Raw genomic sequence first — 19,122 nt, 5'->3', positions numbered from 1 at the left:
CGGCGGCGGGGCCGGGCTGGGAGCCCCGCGGGCCGTCCCGGGGCCGGGGCCGGAGGAAGACGTGGTCGTGGCGGGCGGGGGTCCCGCGGCCCCCCCGCACTCGCTGCTCCGGGGCTCGCTGCTCGGGGCGTGCGGGCTCTCACGGGGCTGCGGCCGCTTCGCTTCGTTTCTTTTTTATTTTTTGTCGCTTTGCTTTTAATTTTTTTTTTCTATTTTTGAGGGTTTTTTTTTTGGGGGGGTGGGTGTTGTTTTTGCCCTTCCTGGTCCCAGAAGGAAACGGCCGCGGTTTCACTACAACAGAAACAGAGAGGCAGGTCCCTCGCTGGAGCGGCGTGCGGGGAGCGGTGCGGGGGGTGGCCCGCTCCCCCGAGCCCCCCCCCCGCTCCGCCGCAGAGCCGCTGCTGCCCGGGGCCGGGGGGCTACCCCGGGAGGGGGGGGGGGTCCCGTCCCCGCGTCCCGCACCCGCCCCAGCCCCGCGGAGCGCGCAGCAGCCCCCGCCGGCCTCTGTCTCTCCTACGGGGGGGGCAGAGGGGCTGCCACCGGCCCCCCCCCCACTGCGGGCGACCCCCCCCCCCCCGCGCCTCCAGGGCTGGAGGTGCCCGGGGCCCCGCGGCGCGGGCTGGCGGGGGTCGGGACGCGGTGACCCTGCGGGCTGCGACCCCCGCCCCCGCTCTGCCTGCCTGCGGGGCTGCAGCTAGGGAGCGCTCAGGGTGGTGGGGGGGGCGGGCTCTGTCTTGCTAGTAGGGAGTGAAGCGGCTGTACCCTCCTCGGTATAGACTAGCCTGCAACATCAAAGATGAAAAAAAAAGCCAATCAGTATTCGAGAGAGAGCCAGAGCCCAGTTCTTCCCTTTTTTTTTTTTTTATCCTTTTTTTTTTTTTTTTTTTTTTCTTTTTATAATGACACCAAATCGCTTGTCCTTGGGACGTGAGGGGCAGGCAGGGCCCAGCGGTGCCCGGGTGGGGGGCTGCAGGGTACCCCCCGCACAGCACCGCCATCGCCAGGCCTCCGCGTGCCTGCGGTGAGCGCGGAGGAGCCCGTCCCGGTCCCGCTGCGGCGCTGGGCCGGCTCCCACCCTGCCCCTCCCTGGGGACGGAGGGGCTGCAGCCCCTCGCGAGCGGTTGCCCGGGGCTGGGGGTGCCGAGGGGGGCCTGGCAGCCCGACCCCAGCCCCAGCCGGGATGGAGCGGGTTAAAAAAAAGGAAGAAAAAGACGGTTTGGCTTTGAGATGCTGCCCACGAGGGGGATTTTTCATCTTTGATGCTGGTTGTGAAGCTCGCTAAAAGCTGTGGTGCGTGGGTGGGCTGCAGGCGCCGGCGTGCACACGCGTGCTCCCAGTGCGTGGCTGCACACCAGGGACGAGAAAGGGGGTCCCGGGCCCCAGGAGGGGCCCTGGGGTGCTGCGTGGGGGGCAGCTGGGCCCCGGGATGTGGCACGCTGGGAGGAATGGGGCTGGAGGGCTGCAGGCACGGGATGGGGGGGTCTCCTCTCTTGCCTGCCTGCGGACAGAGCCAGGCAGGGGCTGCGCTGCTCCTGCCCCCACCGCCAGCCCCTGGCTCCCCCTCCCCCAGCCCCAGCCCCTCGTTTGCCCCGGCACCCCCTCCCCGGGCAGCTCGCGCCGGGAAGCAAAGCCCAGCCGCGGCGGCCGCTCTTACCATGGTGCCGATGCTGTACGTGGCGGCGGGGCCGAGGGTGTGGTGGTAGGGGTCTGCCGCTGCATACACTCTGCCGTAACTGGAAGCGAACAGAGCGGTGGGCGTTGGTGACCGGGGACGGGGTCCTGCTCCCCTCAGCAGCCCCCTCCACTCCGGACCCTGCTACCCCCCTGCTGCACATGGGACTCCCCCAGACCCTCCCTGCCGGGGCTCCAGTCCCTGCCAGCAGGAGCCCCAGGGGAGTGCGGGGGCCCCGGTCTGCAGGACACCCGCATCGAGCCTGGCTGCGTCCTCATCGTGCAGGGCACAAAAGCTGGGGTGCGTCAGGCCGGCGGTGCAGGGGGCGAACGGGGCTCCCCCCCCCACCCCGGAGCGATACCCGTGGGGCCGTGGCGCTTACCTGTCGCTGTACGCTGCCGCTGCTGCCGCGGGCTGGGCGTATCTGTAGGCGGCATAGCCCCCCTGCGCAGAGGGGAGACTGCGTCAGGGAGGGGGGCAGCACCCGCCAGGGGAGGCTCGGGGGGCCGGGGCAGCCGGGCACCCGCTGGGCACTGCCACAGAGCAGCGGCGGGACCCCACGGGAAGCCGGTGCCCGTGCCGCCAGGCACACACCGGCCTCATTACCATTCCCCAGGGGCTTTCACAAACATTAACCTTAAAAAATTAAATTTCCAGAGGAGAGAATGTCACCTCCCTGATCGCTTTAATGAGGTGTCACATTAGATAAATCCTTCAGCCACCCGCCTGAAATATTGCCAATGGCTTCTTAAATATGGAGGTTAAACGCCGGTGTAAGAGCGCGCCGGCGCTTGCCGAGGCCGTAAATCCCACGCGGTGCTGGCCCAGCGAGGGGCCTGGCTGGGGACACAGGACCCACGCGGTGCCACCCTGCTTGCTGCGGAGAAGCCACGCTCGTGTCCCCGCTCACGCCGATGCCCTGCCTGGGCTCCGGCTGCCCTCCCTGAGGAAGGGGCTGCCCGGGGGATGAGCCCAGCGCGGAGCTGCCCGGTGCCGCTTGCCCCCCGCCCCGGCACAGGGTCCCAGGTGCGGCCCGGAGCTGGGCACGGCACTTACGTAGATCTCGGCTCCGTAGAACCCGTCCTGGTAGACGACCCTGCAAGGAGGCGGAGGCGTCAGAGCCTGGCCCGTGTCACCGGCCGAGAAGGACCGGGGCGAATCCGGTGAACCGGGGGAGCTGCTTCCAGCAGCGCAGCCGACGGGCGAGGAGCGGCCGTCCAGGCAGCCCGAGGGCACGTACCGGGCCGGGACCCCTGGCAGGGAGGGCAGGGACGTGGGGACGGGCAGAGGGCATGGCCGAGGGCAGGGGAGCCACAGGGACGGAGGGGTCCGCGCCACGATCGCTGCTGTGAGCAACCGAGCGGCCACAGATCGCCGCGGCCGTGCCTGATGCCAGAGCGGCCGCGCGTGCCGGGAGAGCGAGTGTTTTTATCAAACCAACCAACGCGGCTGGCACACCCGTCCGTGCCTCAGGGCGCGGGAGGCTGGTGAGCGTGGGGGTCACGCCGCGGGGCAGCGGCCGGCGAGGCCGCCCAGAGCCCGGGGCCAGGCAGGTGCCGGGGAGCTGCAGCCCGCTCCCGAGGTGCGAGAGCCTGGCAATGGACGCTGACGGCAGCGGAACGGCGCAGCGCAGCAGCAGCCGCAGCCCGCGCCCCGCGGCAGGCAGAGCCCCCCGCACCCGGGTACTCACGCGCCGTAGGCGGGGATGGGTGGCGGCGGCGGCGCGGCCCGGAAGGTGTTGTAGACGGCGCGTCCTCGTCCCCGTAGGTGTGCCCCTCGGTAGGCCACGGCCGTCCCCGTGGCAGGGTACGGGAACCCCGTTACTGCAGGAGGGAGGGGACGGTACGTGGGCTTCCCGCAGCAGCGCCTGACAGCGCCTGGCTGGGACCCCCACAGCCGCCACGGCGCAGGACCAGCCGGGGTCACGGCCCCCCGGGGATGCTGGGGCGGGGGGGCTGCGCAGGCAGGGGTGCGGGACGTGGAGAGGGGCTGGGGGCTGCTCAGAGCGGCGGTGGGGTGGGACACGGCGTGAAACCCATGTTCGGGGGGACGTGCGGCAGGGCCGGCCACGACCCGACGTTACCTGCGTAGAACTCGGGGCCGTAGACTGCTCCCACCACCGGGTTCAGCTTCCAGCCTGCGGGCAGGGAGAGCCGGTGAGCCGGGGCACCCCGCGCGGCGCTCCCCCCCGCCGGGCTCCGAGGGGCCGCAGCTCCCGTCCCGGGGCAGCCGCAGGGCGTGGGGTGCCCGGGGGGGGGCTGTGCCCCTGCATGGTGCAGGGAGCGGCCGCTCCCCCCTCTGCCAAGGAGGGTGCTCGCAGCGGGGGCTTGGTGGCGGCGATGCGCCCGGGGATGCCCCCGCCCGCCGCAGCTCCGGCGCCGTTCTTACCGTTGGTGTAGGGGTTGGCAGCCTTCTTGTTGGTCATGACCCGGGCCGTGGCGTTGTTCACCTGCGGGGAGAGCGGACGGGGGCTCAGCGCCGGCGGGCAGCAGGGCTGGCGAGGCCACGGTCCAGGGCCCGCTCGGCGCGCGTCACTGCTGCTTCAGCCGCCGTAGTGAAGGACGCCGGCCGCGGGAATTGTCTCTGCCCGCAGCCGCCCTGCCGTGCCGCCGTCCCTCCCGCAGCCCCGGCCAGCCCAGGCCTCCCAGCTCCTGCCCGGGCTCCAGCCGCGAGCGTCGGTGGGGCTGGTGGCTGACGCCCTGACTGCTGCCGTGCCGTGCTCCGGCCGAGCCCCAGCATGCTGCCGCCAGGCCTGGCCACCTCCTGTCCCCACGCCACGCCTGCCCCTGCCCGCAGGAGGAACTTGCTTGCTGCAGGAGCCCTGGTCGCTCCTGCAAGCCCCCCAAGCTCCTGCCCGGCTTTTGCTGGACCACGTTCTCCTCCGACAGGCAGGGCCCGTGCACAGGGCATCGCCGTGCCCTGCCAGGCTGCCCTTCCCCGCGCTTGGCACTGCCGGGGACGTCTGCGTCCCGCTCCCCACACCACGCGGGGCCCTGCTTCCACCGCTCGCCGGCCATCAGCCGCGTGCTGCCAGTGAGTGGGCAGAGCCTGGTCCCTCTGCCCAGCTTCAAGAAGTGCAACGGGCACGGGAGCCCTGTGCAGCATCCTTCCCCCTGGGCGCAGGGGAGGTGGGGATGGCACGCGGAGCAGAGAGCCCCTCTCCTCCCTGCAGAGCTCAGGGCGGCTGCATGGCGGCCATGGGGGCTGTGGGCAGCCGGGGTCCACCAGACCCCTCTGGAACCGGGCAAAACGCAGCCGGAGCCCGGGCTGGTGCCGCCGCTCTCCCCGCGTGCGGGAAGTTCGTTTGAGCTGGACGCTCCTTGCGCCAAGTGCAACCTTCCCTGCAGCCGGCACGCACGCTCCTGCGCCGCAGTCGCCGATGCATGCACGCGCCGGGCAAGCCTCCCGGGGGGCACGCGGGACCGGGGCTGGGCCTGGGGCTGCTCCGAAGCGTCCTCTGCCCCGGCTCTCCCTGCCCACGGTCCCCGGGCAGCTCTGCCCTGCCTGCAGCCCCGGGCAGGGCGGGGGGACGCACGCACATGCAGGCATGGCACTAGCACACTTATCTGAGCACCTCAATCTTCCGGCCCTCTACGATGGTGCCATTCAGCTTCTCCCGTGCCCGGTCGGCATCTGTGCTAGTTTCAAAAGTTACAAACCCAAAACCCTGTGAGCAGAGGAGAAAAGGAGAAAGAAAGAGACAGAGACAGAGAGAGGGTGCGGGGACAGAGAGAGAGAGGGGGTGAATCAGGAGAGCTGGCGCAGGAGGTGAGGCTGCCGCAGTGCAGAGATGGAGAGCCTGGGTCGGGGCCCCCGCTGGGTCCGGGGGTCCCGGCTGAGGCCCCGGCATCGCCCGCGAGCAGGGAGAAGAGTCTGGGAGAGGGGCACAGAAAGCAGGGAAGATACAACAGAGACAGCCACACACAGAGGGACGCGAGCTGCCTGCGCAGAGCGGGGCAGGGCAGAGCGAGACCCCCCCTCACCTCTGGCACTCAGGGTGCAGGGACCCGCACGGCCCCCCCAGCCGGGGCAGGGCCGCGGGACGGGGCGGCCCCGAGGTGGGGTACCCCATGCCTGGGTCCCGCAGGGCAGGAGAGGAGGAGAGAGCGGGCAGAGGAGCCCCCAGGCCTCCCAGCTCCCCCCGGCCCCCTCCCCGGGGCTCACCGTAATGGTGTCGGCCGCGGGCAGCACCCACCTTGGAGCCCCGCTCGTTGAAGATGATCTCCACGTCCAAGATCTTCCCGAATTGCTGCAAGCAGAGAGAGCAGCAGGGTGAGCGCCCGCAGAGCCCCCGGCCCCGCTGGCACAGGGACGGGCAAGGGGCTGCCTCGGGGGCCAGACCGGGGGACCCTCGGTGCCACGCAGGGGAGAGCCCCCGTCCCTCCCATGGCACCCGCTGTTCCAGGACCTGCGGAGTATCACCCATAATCTCATCAACCCGCGCTGCTCTGAATGCTAATGAGGGCTGGGGACGCGGGGAGGGGGACAGAGGCTCTGTGTGTGTCCCCCCCCCACGCAAGGGCCTCAGTCCGACAGCCCGGCTGCTAACCAGGGCGCAAACCCTGCAGCCCGCAGCTCCTCGCCCCGCACACGGGCCCTCGGGAGCGGACGATGCCAGGTTGCTGCGGTGCCGCTGGGCAGCACCCGAGCGCCGGGGACGGGGCCGGACTCACCCCGAACATCTGCCGCAGGTCGGGGTCCCGGAATCGGAAGGGGATGTTGGAGACGTGTAACCGCTTGGGCTGCTGCTTGTCTGTGGCATCGGGGGGGTGTAGCTGCTGGCTGTCTGTCTGTGCCGCCTCGTCCGTCTGCTGCGGGGAGCACCGCCGCTGTCAGCCCCCCGTCCCCGGGGGGGGTCGGGCTTGGGGACTAACCCCTGCCCCAGGGACAGCCCGGACCCCGCAGACCCCAGGCTCAGGGCAGCACCTCGCAGGTCTCCCACCAGCAGCCGGTGCGGCACGGCAGCCCCGCCGTCGGGAGGGGTGCGGGGGGGTCCCAGCGCTCCCTGCACTGCCCGGCGAGCTGGGGGGCTGTGAGAGGGGGTCTCTGCCTGCAGGGTGTCGGGGAAAGCCCACCCTGGGGTGGCATCACCCGCCCCACGAGCAGTGCTGGGGGGCTCGAGCGCTGCAGGGGCGTGGGGAGCACGCCTTGGGGAGGGGGAGGCGGGGGGCTGGAGTGCCAGGGGCCCTGCGAAAGCCCACGGGGTGACCCGCTGCGGAGAGCCAGCCAGCGTTGGGTGGCCTGGCAATGGCCTGTGGTCCCCCAGCGGCACGGTGCCGGGGGCCGCGACAGCGACCTGGGGGTGTGGGGGGGGGTGGGGGGCAGCAGACCCCCTGGGCAGGGCAGGGAAGCGCCCTGCTCAGTGCTTTCTCCATAATTGAGGCTGGCTGGTGGATCACAAGTGATCAGAAATGGTGGGGAGGCTGCGAGGGAGGAAGCCAGTGGCGGGGGGGACCCTCAGGTCTGACCTCAGACCCTCGCCCGCGCCCCCTTACCGGTACCGTCTGCGTCCCTGCTATGGACTGTGTGCTGGCGTCGGTGCCCGGCGGCTCGGCGTGGCTCTGTGCTGGTGTGTAGAGGCTCATGGCGTGCTCCGGTACTGTGCTTTGCCCCGAGTAGTCCGGCGCGGGGTGGGGGGGCGGCGGCGCGAACTCTGCGGGGATCCCGTTCTGGGGGGGCGGGGGGTACTGGGCCGGGGGATAGGGCTGAGCCATCGCGTCCGGCGGGGCCGTCGCGTCCTGGTTACCCTGCCGAGACAGCGGCACCGGCCCCTTACCCCCCCACTGCCGCCCACCCCAGAGGGGTCCCACTCCCCACAGCCAGACCCAGCCCCCCAGTCCCCCCACTTCTGGTGTCCCCCCAAAGCTGCCTCAGGGCCGCAGCATCGTCTGCAGCTGAGCCCCCAGCCCCTCCCGGCTCCAGGGGACTCCCTGCCCGCTGCGCTGGGACCCGGAGCCCCCCCTGCAGGGCTCAGCTCGGGGCCCCGCATGTCGCCCGCTCCTCAGGGAGGGAGAGCATGGCAGCCCAGTGCGGGGCAAGGCACAGCCGGGCTGGCAGCATCGCTGCGGGGGGCTGCGCAGCGTCAGCCAGCAGCAAACCCCACGTCCCGGTGACAGTGGTGACAGCAAAGGGGAGCGGGGCTGGGGCAGCAGAGAGAGGCAGCCAGGGAAAGGAGCGGTGCTGATGCCCCTTTGGGATCAATTAACTGCTAAATACTTGATTAGGCCATTTGCTCTAATGCAGCCCACCTGGCTGCCCCGTCAAATGGGGTGAGCTGCACCTGAGCCGTGGGCTGGGGGCTAAGTGGGACGGGGGGTGCGGCGTGGGGCTGTGGCATGTGCCTCCTACACACCCACCTACCCACCCACCCACCCGCCGTCCCCGCCGTCCGTCCGTGCTCACAGCCCCCGGGCTCTGCCCCGCACCCGCCTGCGCTGCCCTCGAGCCGCGAGGCTGCGAGCGCCTGGGCCGGTGCCCGGGGCAGGGCTGGGGGCCCTCGGGTGCTCCACAGCCCGCCGCGGCAGCCCCCTGCCCCGAAACGCAGCCGTGGCGCAGCCCACCGAGACGAGCCCCCCAGTCGTGTGTGCGGCCGATTCACGGGGTGGGGGGGGGGCGGGGGGGTGGGCTGTGCCGTGCCCCGGCTGGCAGGGCTGTCGCGCCTGCGAGGGGGCACCGGAGCCCACGCCGGGCCCACGGGCGAACCGAACCCAGCGTAGACGATCCCACCACCGACCCGCAAGCCACCGGCCAGCCCGCACCTCTCCGTGCTGACTCAGCACCCGGGCCCATGCCAGCCCGGTGCCGCAGGACGGGGAGCCGCGAACCCCGCTGCGCAGCCGGGAGGGCTTCCACCCTGCGCCCAGCCTGGCCCCCACACCTGAGCCCGCACCAACCGGGCACTGCGGGCACGCTCCCACCGCCTGGCCCTCTCCACCCGCATCCCTGGTGCCCAGGGCCCGATCCTCCCCACCGCATCCCTGGTGACCACTGCCCAGCCCTCCCTGCCCCATCCCCAGTGCCCAGCACCCGGCCATCCCTGCCCGCATCCCGGTGCCCAGCACCCAGCCATCCCTGCCGCATCCCCGGCGCCCGGCCATCTCTGCCCGCATCCCGGAGCCCAGCGGTCCCTCCCGGTGTGCCCGGCGCCAGCAGCCGGAGCAGCTCTGCGCTGGACACTTGTCCTTGCTGTCACCACTGGCAGATTGGGGCCGGGCGCTGCTGCCCGGGCAGGGGGATGCAGCCGGGTGCCGGGGCAGGGACTGTGCCCGCCTGCCCAGGCCTCGGGCCCCTCTGGCTCCCCGCCAGCCACGTTCGTATCTGTTATTAATTGGGGCTGTCGCAGTGCTTGTCAGCCCGAGTATGATCTCGTTCAGGGACCATTAGGCTCCCCTGCTCTGCTGCGCGCTGCCACTGGTGCTGCTGGTGCTGCAGAGGCGCAGATCTACGGCTCCCAGTGCCCCCCTCCCCGGCCCGGGGGTGGGGGCTGCTTGGCTTGGGGCTGGGGGCTGGGGGGAGCACACGCACGGCTGCAGCTCGGCTCCGTGCCCCTGCCTCTGGGCTGCCTGCCATTACCGGGAGGGTCACCGGGCCCTGGCCCCACGGCAGCCCCTTCCCCAGGTCCCTCCCTGCGCTGAGTGCCGGGGGGCTCGGGGACGCCTCTGCGGGGAGCCCCTGGCATGGTGCTGGCCTGTGGGTGCCGGGGACGGGGGCTCTGACGGGCGTCCTGGGGGCACGGGGGATGCTCCCGCATGGTGCTTTGCAGGGCAACTTTCCGCACTTGCATTAAAAGAAATTCTCATTATTAGTGGCCCGCAGCCCTCATTTAGTAAACGAGATAGACGAGATGAGCGCGGTGCCCGCGTGCAGAGCACAGCCGGTGGTATTTAACATGGCATGGGGGGCAGAAGCAGCACCCCACCACCCGTGCTGCCCGCCTGCCTGGGCAGGACGCCGGCAGGGCCGTGGCACAGCCCGGTGCCGAAACCCCACAGCTCTGTGCCGAAACCCCATGGCCCCAGGGATGGCAGCGGAGGGGCTGGGACGGGGAGCCGAGCCCTTTGCCGTCCAGCAGAGAAGTGGCTCTGGGAAGCGTGGCACAGCCGCAGCGTCCCGCAGGCTGGCGGGCGGCCGGCCGTGTCCTGGCTCCTTGGCACCGCGCTGGGGAGCCAGGGGCCAGGGGAGACCCCCAAGAGCGGCTCCGTCCAGCCGGCTGCGGGGTGCCGCTCCCCGAGCCCAGCCCTGCAGGGCAGAGCCGGCGGGACCCCCTTGCGTGGGGTCCCCCGCGTGGGGTCCCCTGCGTGGTGTCCCCTGTGCGGTGTCCCCTGCCCACGGCTCAGCCCCACGCCACCAGCCCTGCGCAGCAACTGCCGCAGCAGGCAGGGGGTGGGTATCATCTTTAGCTGATTAAATGTCCCTCATTAACGAGTTTCTTTAATTAATGAAGTTTTTTTGTTTGCTCCACTTGCTTTCTCCCCACCGCACTCTGCCTCCTCAGCACAATCCAGGCCATTTCCTTTCAAGTCATTTAGCGCGTGGGGCCGGTTCCTGCCGACACCGCACTTTGGTGATTGTGCCTGTCAGCTCGGGGCTGACGACGCCATTTTTAACATTTGCTCCTTTTTAAGAAAATAACGCACCAGGAGCCCCCAAATGCAGAGGACACGTCTGAGCAATTAGCCAAGCGCAGTGCGCCGGCACTAATGAGCGGGCACCCTGCAGTGTGCCGCCACACCTCGCCCACGACGGGCGTCCTGCCGGCACGCTGCGAGGGTGCAGCGGGCGAGCTCCCCTCAGGTACCAACCGCTCCCAAGCACCCATCACCCACTGCCACCCACCTCCGGCCACGGCCGGGCAGCGCGGTGGTCCCATGGTGGTCCCGCAGACGGGCCAGTGAGGCGTGCCCACGCTCAGCCCAGCCTCTGCCTGCACACACGGTCAAGATTCACAACCACGCAGCCTGTCCGGGGCTGCTCCCCTCCCCTGCCATCCCCGAGTTTTCTCCAGCAGCCCCACGGCCGTCCCGCCGCCTTGGCCCCTTCCTGCTCGCGTCCCCGGTCCAGGTCAGCCCTGGTGCAGCCACAGAATCACAGAATGGTCGGAGTTGGAAGGGGCCTCTGGGGGTCACCCAGTCCAACCCCCAAGCCAGCTCTGTCTGCGGATGGCCCCTTCCCGCACGCTGCGCTCTGGCCATCACCGCCTGGTCATGGCATGCGTGAGCCCCGGTGCAGCTGGGGACGGGGCACAGTCCCACCGCTACGCACCTCCCCAGCGCCCGCGAGAAGGGAGCCCCGAGAGCAGCGCGCGCCGAGGGCCGGTGGCTCCCTCCACCGGGAAGCAGCCACCAGCTGAGGGGTGCAGCGAGGGGCCGGGGTCCTGACCCCACCACGGCACCCGAGGAGGCCACCAAGATGTTCCCCCAAGCTGCAAAGCCTCAGCGGGCATTGTGGGCAGGGCAGGCAGGGCAGGCAGGGAAGGCAGGGCAGGCAGGGCAGGCAGCGCAGGCAGCACAGGCAAGGAAGGCAGCACAGGCAGCGCAGGCAGGGCAGGCAGCGCAGGGAGCACAGGCAAGGAAGGCAGCACAGGCAGCGCAGGCAGGGCAGGCAGGGAAGGCAGGCAGGGAAGGCAGGGCAGGCAGCGCAGGCAGGGCAGGCAGGGCAGGGCAGGCAGGGCAGGCAGCAAACGCGTTACCCTGACCCAGACTGGCTGCTGCTCGCTCGCTCACTGGCAGGGTGAGACAGCCCGAGGCAGAGCTGAGCCCGGAGCAGGGTGCTGAGCAACTCCCCGAGGGTGCCTGCGCCCGCCTGCGGCAGGGCAGCTGCTCGCTGCTGCAGCAGGTCTGCAGCGCGTGGCTGCGGCGGGACCCGCTGGTGGGACGCAGAGCTGGGCTCGGGCCGGGGCAGTGCCCGGGGACGCCGATGGGCACAGCCTGGGAGCTGGGCGCTGCCGCAGTGCCATGCTGTGCCGGGCGGCAGGGGTGGGCTCGGCAGATGCAGGATGCAGGAGGGTCCTTGCGTGCCCACCCGTGCCCGCCAGGCGCTACGCAGCCGGGCCATCAGCGTGGGCTGCCACGAGGCCGTGCCCGGCGTGGCTCATCGGCGTGACAGCCCCGACGTCCCCGCTTCGATCCAGCCGCTCGCTCATGCTCATGACTGTCAACACGCGGCAGAGGCCGTGGAGGGGAAGAAAATGACTCCCTGAAAAGGGACTGACTGATCCCCGTCATTTCTCACGGAATCACTGACCTGTGAATATTTCATTACCCAAAATGCCGCGCCGTCCATACCAAGCAGCGCGCCCGGCCCCGCGCAGGCACCAGCCCCGGGCGGCAGTGGGGGAGCGGGCTCGGGGTGCTGGGGGGGGGACACCGGGGATGGCGGCCGCTCGCTTCTCCTCTGCTCCCCGGAGCGGGGGCCAGCGCGGCCCCACGGAGAGCTGGGGGGACAGCGGGGGAGTCCCCCCCTGGGAAGGAGCCGTGAGAGGAGGCGAGGAGCTGCGGGGCCGGAGGCAGCAGCCGCGGCGCTTCAGGTCTTCATGGGGGGGGAGGCAGGGGAGGGGGGGGAGCCTGCTAAGGGGGTCTGCCAGGGGTCTCGGGCGAGGGGGTCTGCACTGAGCAGGTGCTGGGGAGGGCAGGCGGGACCCGCGGGGCCAAGCTGCGGTGCGGGAGGAGGAGGAGCAGGGGGAAGGCAGGGCAGCCCGCTGCCACAGGAAAAAGACCCTTTTTCCAGGCTGCCACACGCTGCCCTGGCACCGTCGGCCCCCCCAGACCCCGCAGGAGGGCAGGGGGCTGCTGGGGCCCGGACCGGGACCCCCAAGGGATGGAGGCGGCGGGGCCAGCAGCTGGGTGACACCAGGGCAGGGGGACCCACTGCCAGCCGGAGCGCAGCCCCACCACGCGTGGCCCTGTCCGTCCCGCGCGGGGCAGGTGGGCAGCAGGGTCCGGCCCCGCTCCCGGCCCCGCCAGCCGGAAACTTCGGTGCTGAGGCGGCATGAAATATTCATGAAGTAAATGGTGCAATTTCATCTGCATTCAGCCAACTTCATGTATATTTCAGAGTATTATGAAATGATAATGTTGTGTAACCGAGGCAAGACAGGGGTGCTGGGGGGGCTCCCGGCTGCCCCCCGCGTGCGCGCGGCCAGCATCTCCCCGGCTCGCAGGTACCTGTGCTGCTGCGCCGCGGAGCGACGGCTGCATCACCGCCAGAGACGCGCCAGGATCAGGCCCGCAGCGAGCAGGAGGACGGCAGCTCTGGGACGCGCGGCACTCTCCTCCCTCCTGAGCAGAGCACGACAGCTCCGGCGGTGCTGGTGCTCACCCAACAGCAGCTCCCGGCATCTCCGGCGGTGCCGGTGCTCACCCGCAGCAGCTCCCGGCGGATGCTTCTGGAGGGCAGCAGCCAGGCCAGCGCCCCGGCACAGCTCTTCCCACAGGCACACCGACACAACGCAGACCCAGCGTACGCAGTGTTGGCCGGCATTCCCAGCAGCACCTGGTCCCCATCGGCCACCGAAGGGTTTGGGACAGGCGGGCACGAGGCACAGCCTTGGCTGCAAAGCCCGCAGATGGGGACGGGCTGGAGACGACCGGAGTCCTCAGCAGCGTCCACCTGAGCTACCTGCTCCTCCTGAGCCCTGCGGACACCGGAGCATCTGACACGGGCGCCCACGCACGGCACGGCTCTGCGCGCCGGGATGACCCTGCCATGCCAGCGGCTGGCCCGTCTGCTGCTGCCAGCGGCGCTGGGGCCAGCCATGATCTCCCCACTGCTGGCAGGGGCTGGGGGCTCTGGAGAGGAGCTGCTGCTCTGTGGGGTGCGTCCCTGGTGCACCCTAAGAGGCACGGAGCTACCGGCAGCCGAGTCCAGCCTGGCTGGATCCGGACAGCTCAAGACGCAGCGAGCGAGCAGGAGGAACGGCCACGTCCACTGGCCTTACGCCTTCCCACGAGCACCACGCCAGCTCCAGCCGCCATCCCCGCACCCTGCCCCACAGCTCGCGGGCTCCCGAGCAGCCCAGCCAGCGCTGCCCGGACCCTGGCCCCGCTCCTGCAAAGCCCACCCACAGCCCCATCACCGTCACGCCGCTGCCGCACCAGGGCTCTGGCACAGCCGCACGTGGTGCTTGCGCGCACGCAGCCTCGAGAGCGCGCGCGTGCTCGCGCCGGCCAGCGCGGGCGCTGGGGGAACCACAGACCCGCATGCGCACCCGGACAAGCTCTCTCCCACAGCCCTCTCTAATAGGCAGTCAGGAGCATAATTTTTCCTCTAATTACATATTCAGCACTTCTGAGAAAATGAGATTTTGGTAATTCAATTGGACTGAGAAGCAGGGCTATAATAAAATGAAATTTGTAACAATCGTGCAGTTAGATTAGTTAAATGGAGAGGAAGGAGCTGTGGAAAATTGACCCCTCGATCTCCTAAAGACTAATCAGACATTTGAACCGAGCTGTGCTAACAAAGTCCCCGGGGTGTTGCGGTGGCAGAGCGAGGGGGAAACCGGAGACACCACAAGGGAAGAGCTGGAAAACAGCCGGGATCACGCGATGCCGCGGAGGGACAGGGTGGGATGGGTTTGGTGGCGAGGGTGCCGGGGCATGATGCCAGTGCTATGCCTGCTGCGGCACCGGCCATCGCCAGGACCTGGCGGCCAAGGCCCAACGCCGGGACGGCGTTGGGCCTTGGCCGCCAGGTCCTGGCGATGGCCGGTGCCGCGGAGGCCACTGCCCCCACCAGCTCCCGGCCACGTGCCGCATCCTTGCCAGGCAGCGGGTGCCGAGGATGCATAGGGGATGGCGGGTGGTCCCTCGCTGCCAGCGGGGACCGCAGGGACGTGGGCAGCCGTGCCCTGCCGTGGGACCAGCCATGAGTGGGGACAGACACCGGGACAGGGACAAGCACGGCACGGCACACCGCACCGGGCAGGCACGTGGGTGGGGAGAGGGGCATCCGGCGAGCTGGAGGGGTTCTGCAGCAGGTACAAAGTAATTAGCCTCAATATTTATCTTGTTGTTCATCTTCTTTTTATTTTTTTTGTTGTGGAAGAAAAGGAGAAAAAGACGAGTTTCTCATTTGCAAGTTAATTAGTCTAATTAGCTCTAATTAAGAGCTCCCCACACAATGCAGATCACAAATAAGCTGCCACTGTCGCCTGCTCCCGCTCCTCTCTCCCCGTTTTTGATTTTCTACAGGAGCCGTTGGACGGCTGCGGAAGGCGCCGTGGCAGGGAGATGCCGAGCGGGCGCAGCTGGGGCGGGGGGCCGGGGGTTCCCCCCAGGCTGGGGGCTGCTCCCCTCCGCAGCCAGTGCCAGGGCTGCTCTGGGTGCACTCAGGGACGGCCCCGCTGCCCCCGTCCTGCGGGACCCCGTCCCGGAGCTCAGCTCGCCCCGGGCTCTGCGACCCTCTGCACCGAGGCAGGACCCCCATGTCCCTCCCCTGCTTCCCTGCCCCCATGTCCCCAGTGTCCCCACTGCCAGGGCCCGCTGGCCACACACCCGGTCCCCGCGTACCCACCGGGCAGCCGGAGCGGGGATGCAGCCAGCACGGCCCCGGCTCGCAGCCCAGACCCCAGGGCTTGAGCTCCAGCCCTGCCAGCGCAGCGCGTCCCCAGCCACGTCCCCGGCCATGTCCCTGGCCAGCCTGGGTGAAGGGACGGGGACGGGAATCTGCCGGTAAACACCAAGCCTGGAAGCCGCTGAAGGGGTGCCGACAGCTGGGGGTCCACGTGCTGCTGGGGCTCCCCAGCCCCGCAGAGAGCTGCAGGAGGCCGCGGGGACGCAGGGGAGCGGCGCGGTCCCTGGCACGGGGCAGGACGGGGCGCATGGGCAGCTGGTCACCGCGCTCTGCCCTCCAGCTTTGGCGACGTGCCGCCTCGGCACTGCCGGTGCCCACCGCTCTGTGGCTCGGCTGGAGGGGACACAAGGGCAGCGGGGGGCAGCGGGTGAGGGCTGGGGCAGGCAGCGTGCCCCGAGCCCTGCCCGAGCCCTGCGCCGCCAGGGAGGAGCTGCACGGGCGCTGGGAGCCATGCAATCATGTCAGCTTACGCATCATTTTATAGTCGGGCACTGCGAGCGCTGAGGGAGACGGGGGGAAAATCATGAGGAAGTGCTGCAAGCCTGGCGCAGGGGAGCGGGAGCAGCCAGGGCCGCCTCCCCCCACCGCAGGGCCACCGCCGGCTGCCAGCCAGCACCCCGGCATCCCGCAGCGAGCCCCACCGCCGGCACAGCATGGCCCCGCTGCTGCGCTCCGGCCACTGCGCTTGGGTGCCAGTCACAGGGACCGGCTGGGCACCGGCCACCGAACCAGGGTGCCGGCCACAGGGACCTGCTGGGAACAAGCCACTGCATCGGGGTGTCAGCCACAGGGACCTGCCGGCCACCGGCCACCGCACTTGGGTGCCGGCCACAGGGACCTGCCGGACACCGGCCACCGTGCCGGGGTGCCGGCCACAGGGACCCGCCGGGCACACGGCCGCTCTGGCTCTGCAGACACCTTCCAGCCCCAGCACCCATTTCACGCCGGTCGGAGCCCTCCCGGGAGTGGGGTGCGGCAGCCCCCTGGCTCTTTGACGGAGGGGGAATGGCTGAGATCCCCGAGGGTGGGTGTGGGACCCGGCTCCGCAGGCACTGACCCCGATGGGTCCCCAAAGTGACCAGCCCTCCCTGCCAGCACCGGCGTGTCCTGCACGTCGAAACCCTGGCAGCGCCAGCGCGGAGGCAGGGGCTGCCCAAGTGCTGCTCCCCACAACCTGCCTCCTCCGCCTGGGTCCCTCCCAGCGCCCGTCTCGTGCAGTGTAATGGGCTCCTGCTGCCAGGGACCGCGTCTCAGCAGCGCTGCTCACGCGGGGCTGGAGCGAATCCTGCTGATGCTGGGCAAACCCCGTCTGGGAGACCGGTGCAGCGCAGCCGGGATGTGACGGCTGCAGGGAGGGGGCCCTGCCCTGGGGGACACTGGAGCTGGGCACCGCCAGAGCCGGCTGCACGCTCGGGAAGGTGCCGGGGGGGCAAAGCGAGAACCCGGGTGGGGGGACAGTGGCTGGGGACAGCGGGGCTTGTGGGGGATTTGGGACCCGCAGCTGACCCCGCCGCAGGCAATGCCAGCAGCCCCGGGGGATGCCACCACAAACCCTGTCACCTGCTGGGACGTGGCCTCCCCTACCTGCCCGGCTGGACCCTGCAGCCCACCGAGCTGGCATTGGGGGGAGGGGTGGGCTGCTCGCCGAGCCACCAGCCGGGCTGCAGTGCCAGCGGTGCCACCACTGCCACGGCCCCCGCCCCGGGGAGCGCGGGAGGACAGCCGAGCGCCGAGGAAGGCGGCGCAGGCTGACACCCTGCTCGTGCTGCCGGCGCCACGGCCACGCGTGCCTGTGGGCAGCGGAGCTGCGAAGCCAGCCTGGCGCGCCGAGCCTGCTCGACGGCAGCAGCGTTTCACTGAGCCAGAGTCACGGCACGGCCGGGACCGCGGAGCCCCCCGGTCACACGCTGCCGGCTCGCACCGGAGCCCGCCGTGGCACCGCGGGGCTCACCAGCCGGCAGCCGTTGCTGCAGGGAGCAGCCTCAGCGCGCTGAGGCCCTGGCACAAGCGGGGATCTGCAGGCACTGCCTCGAACCCTGCCCAGCACACGGGTGCCCGCGTGTGCCCTGCAGCCGGGTGCTGGTGCCCGCGCTCGCTCTGCACCCCCGGCTCTCGCTGGGAGCTGCCGTCGCCCGCAGCGCTCCCCGCTCAGCCCGGCTCCTGCCCTCGCCCCGCCGCTGCCCGGCGGCTGCGGCCGCAGCAGGAACACCGACGCCGCGGCTCTCCTCGGGCTGGGAGCCTGCCCTGCCCCACCGCCCCAGCCCCCTCCCTCGGCTCCCTCCTGTGCCAGGGCACCTTTCCCAGCCGGGAAACTCCCCAATGCCGGCGCTTTCCCAAGCCTCCCCGCACCCTGCCAGCAGCCAGCCCCACGCCTGCCCGCTGTGCCCGCGTGCTGATACCAGCTGCGCCGGGGTCTAATGCCCTCTCTGGAGGGGCTGCTGTGCCCCTCGGTGTCCCCGCCACTCGCCGGCTCCACCACGGAAGCCGGTCACCTCGCAGACCCCAGCCCTGGGAACGGGGCAGCATCCCTCCCGCTGCCCGCGGCGCTGACGCCGGGGTTGGTGCCGGCAGGGCCTCGCTGCCCAGGTCACTCTGGCGCACGGACGCAATGCCCCCGCGCGTGGGTCCCGTCCAGGGCCGGCAGCAGGACTCGGGCAGAGCCGTGGCAGCGTTCGCCCCGTGAGGAGAGCGGCCGGGAGCCACGTCACCGCCGTGACTCTGCAGATCCCCGGCGCAGCGAGGCGCCCGGCGTGCCCAGCGCCGGCACCCAGGTCCCTGCACCCCACCGGCCCCGGCCGCACACCCTGGGGTTGTCCCGGCCCCGGGGCAGCGCAGGAAGATCTGGGTTCAAACGCCCTTTCCCGTCTCACGCTGGGCCCTGAGCACGGGCAGCTGCGGGATGGGGCAGACGGGGGCCGGGGGCAGCGGGAGCCGGCGTGGGCAGCCCGCGCTCCTCATTAGCCTTTCTTCTTCGTTAAACCGAACCCCTCCACCGACTGCCTGTAAGGCTTCAAAGAATGACAGATACTAAATCTAATTTCATCTACTCCTTCACCCATCACTATAGCACTAAAATAGGAATACACCTATAAAAAGAGCATCGCCAGGCAGCGTAGGCCTAAATTACAGCTATTGTGGGAAAACCAGCTTTGCAAAGCTAAAATTAATATCAGTGTTTTCAATATATTAAAAAAAAGGAAAGCCTGTCTTTGGCGGCTCTCAAGCCTGTCCTCCGCTGTGCGAGCAACGCGGCCGCTGCAGTGCGGGCGCTCGGCCGGAGCCGGGAGCCGCCACGCCGGGTCTCGCACCCGCGCAACGCGCAAGCAGGGGCAGAAACCAGGTTCGAAAGGAGCCCGCTGCTGCGACACGCCACAGCGCTGCTCGGGACCAGCTCGCTCCCCGAAAACACAACGCGCTAAACCCGGCAGCAGCCCTTTCGCAAAGGAATTTTCCAAGCCGCCTTTTGCAGACGCTGCTTCCCAGCGGGCTGGGTGCCGCTCCGAGGAGGCTCCTGCGCCGCGGGCTGGGCAGCGCGGTGCCACCGTGGGGACGCCCCGGCGAGCGGCGTCGGGTCCCAGCCCACCTGCACACCAACCTGCGCGCGCATCACCACCTGCGCTGGGGTCTGCGCCGCGCTCCCGCGCCGACGCTGAGCCTCAGAGCCCGGGTCTGTTCCAGGCCAGCAGCGCACCTTGTCCTGGAGCAATTAGCTGCTCTCTTATAATTACGGTGGAGACACTGTTTCAGCAGGTACCGAATCCTCTTAACGAAATGCAGCCACCAAAGTCTCTCTGCGCTGAGGTCCTCCCTGAGCAAGACCCCGACGCCACCACCAAGCCCACCGAAGGACGCGGTTCTCCCGCCGGCCCCGCCAGCGC

At 70.1% G+C, this 19,122-nt stretch overlaps 1 protein-coding gene across 19 annotated transcripts in view; it reads right to left on the bottom strand.

The window, feature by feature from the left end:
- Window positions 1-201: 201 nt before the first annotated feature.
- RBFOX3 (RNA binding fox-1 homolog 3) overlaps window positions 202-19,122 on the bottom strand; it is a 171,670-nt gene continuing 152,749 nt past the window's right edge. For 7 of the 19 annotated variants that reach the window (XM_075441313.1, XM_075441317.1, XM_075441312.1 and 4 more), the window contains 11 exons: window positions 7,168-7,419; window positions 6,346-6,483; window positions 5,868-5,921; window positions 5,247-5,339; window positions 4,061-4,121; window positions 3,756-3,809; window positions 3,363-3,495; window positions 2,729-2,768; window positions 2,055-2,116; window positions 1,655-1,733; window positions 554-782 (listed from right to left, as the gene is read on the bottom strand). In XM_075441313.1, coding sequence (XP_075297428.1) covers window positions 738-782; window positions 1,655-1,733; window positions 2,055-2,116; window positions 2,729-2,768; window positions 3,363-3,495; window positions 3,756-3,809; window positions 4,061-4,121; window positions 5,247-5,339; window positions 5,868-5,921; window positions 6,346-6,483; window positions 7,168-7,419 — 1,011 coding nt within the window. In that variant the 3' untranslated portion in view covers window positions 554-737. Of the gene's footprint in view, window positions 292-496; window positions 783-1,654; window positions 1,734-2,054; window positions 2,117-2,728; window positions 2,769-3,362; window positions 3,496-3,755; window positions 3,810-4,060; window positions 4,122-5,246; window positions 5,340-5,867; window positions 5,922-6,345; window positions 6,484-7,167; window positions 7,420-19,122 lie in introns of those variants that run through there. The other 12 variants (XM_075441327.1, XM_075441330.1, XM_075441331.1 and 9 more) reach the window with 7 other exon arrangements.

This window comes from Opisthocomus hoazin, chromosome 21, assembly GCF_030867145.1.
Source record: "Opisthocomus hoazin isolate bOpiHoa1 chromosome 21, bOpiHoa1.hap1, whole genome shotgun sequence".
Classification (NCBI taxonomy): domain Eukaryota; kingdom Metazoa; phylum Chordata; class Aves; order Opisthocomiformes; family Opisthocomidae; genus Opisthocomus; species Opisthocomus hoazin.
Note: the sequence above shows the minus strand (reverse complement) of the source record. Positions and strands in the feature narration are given on the sequence as shown.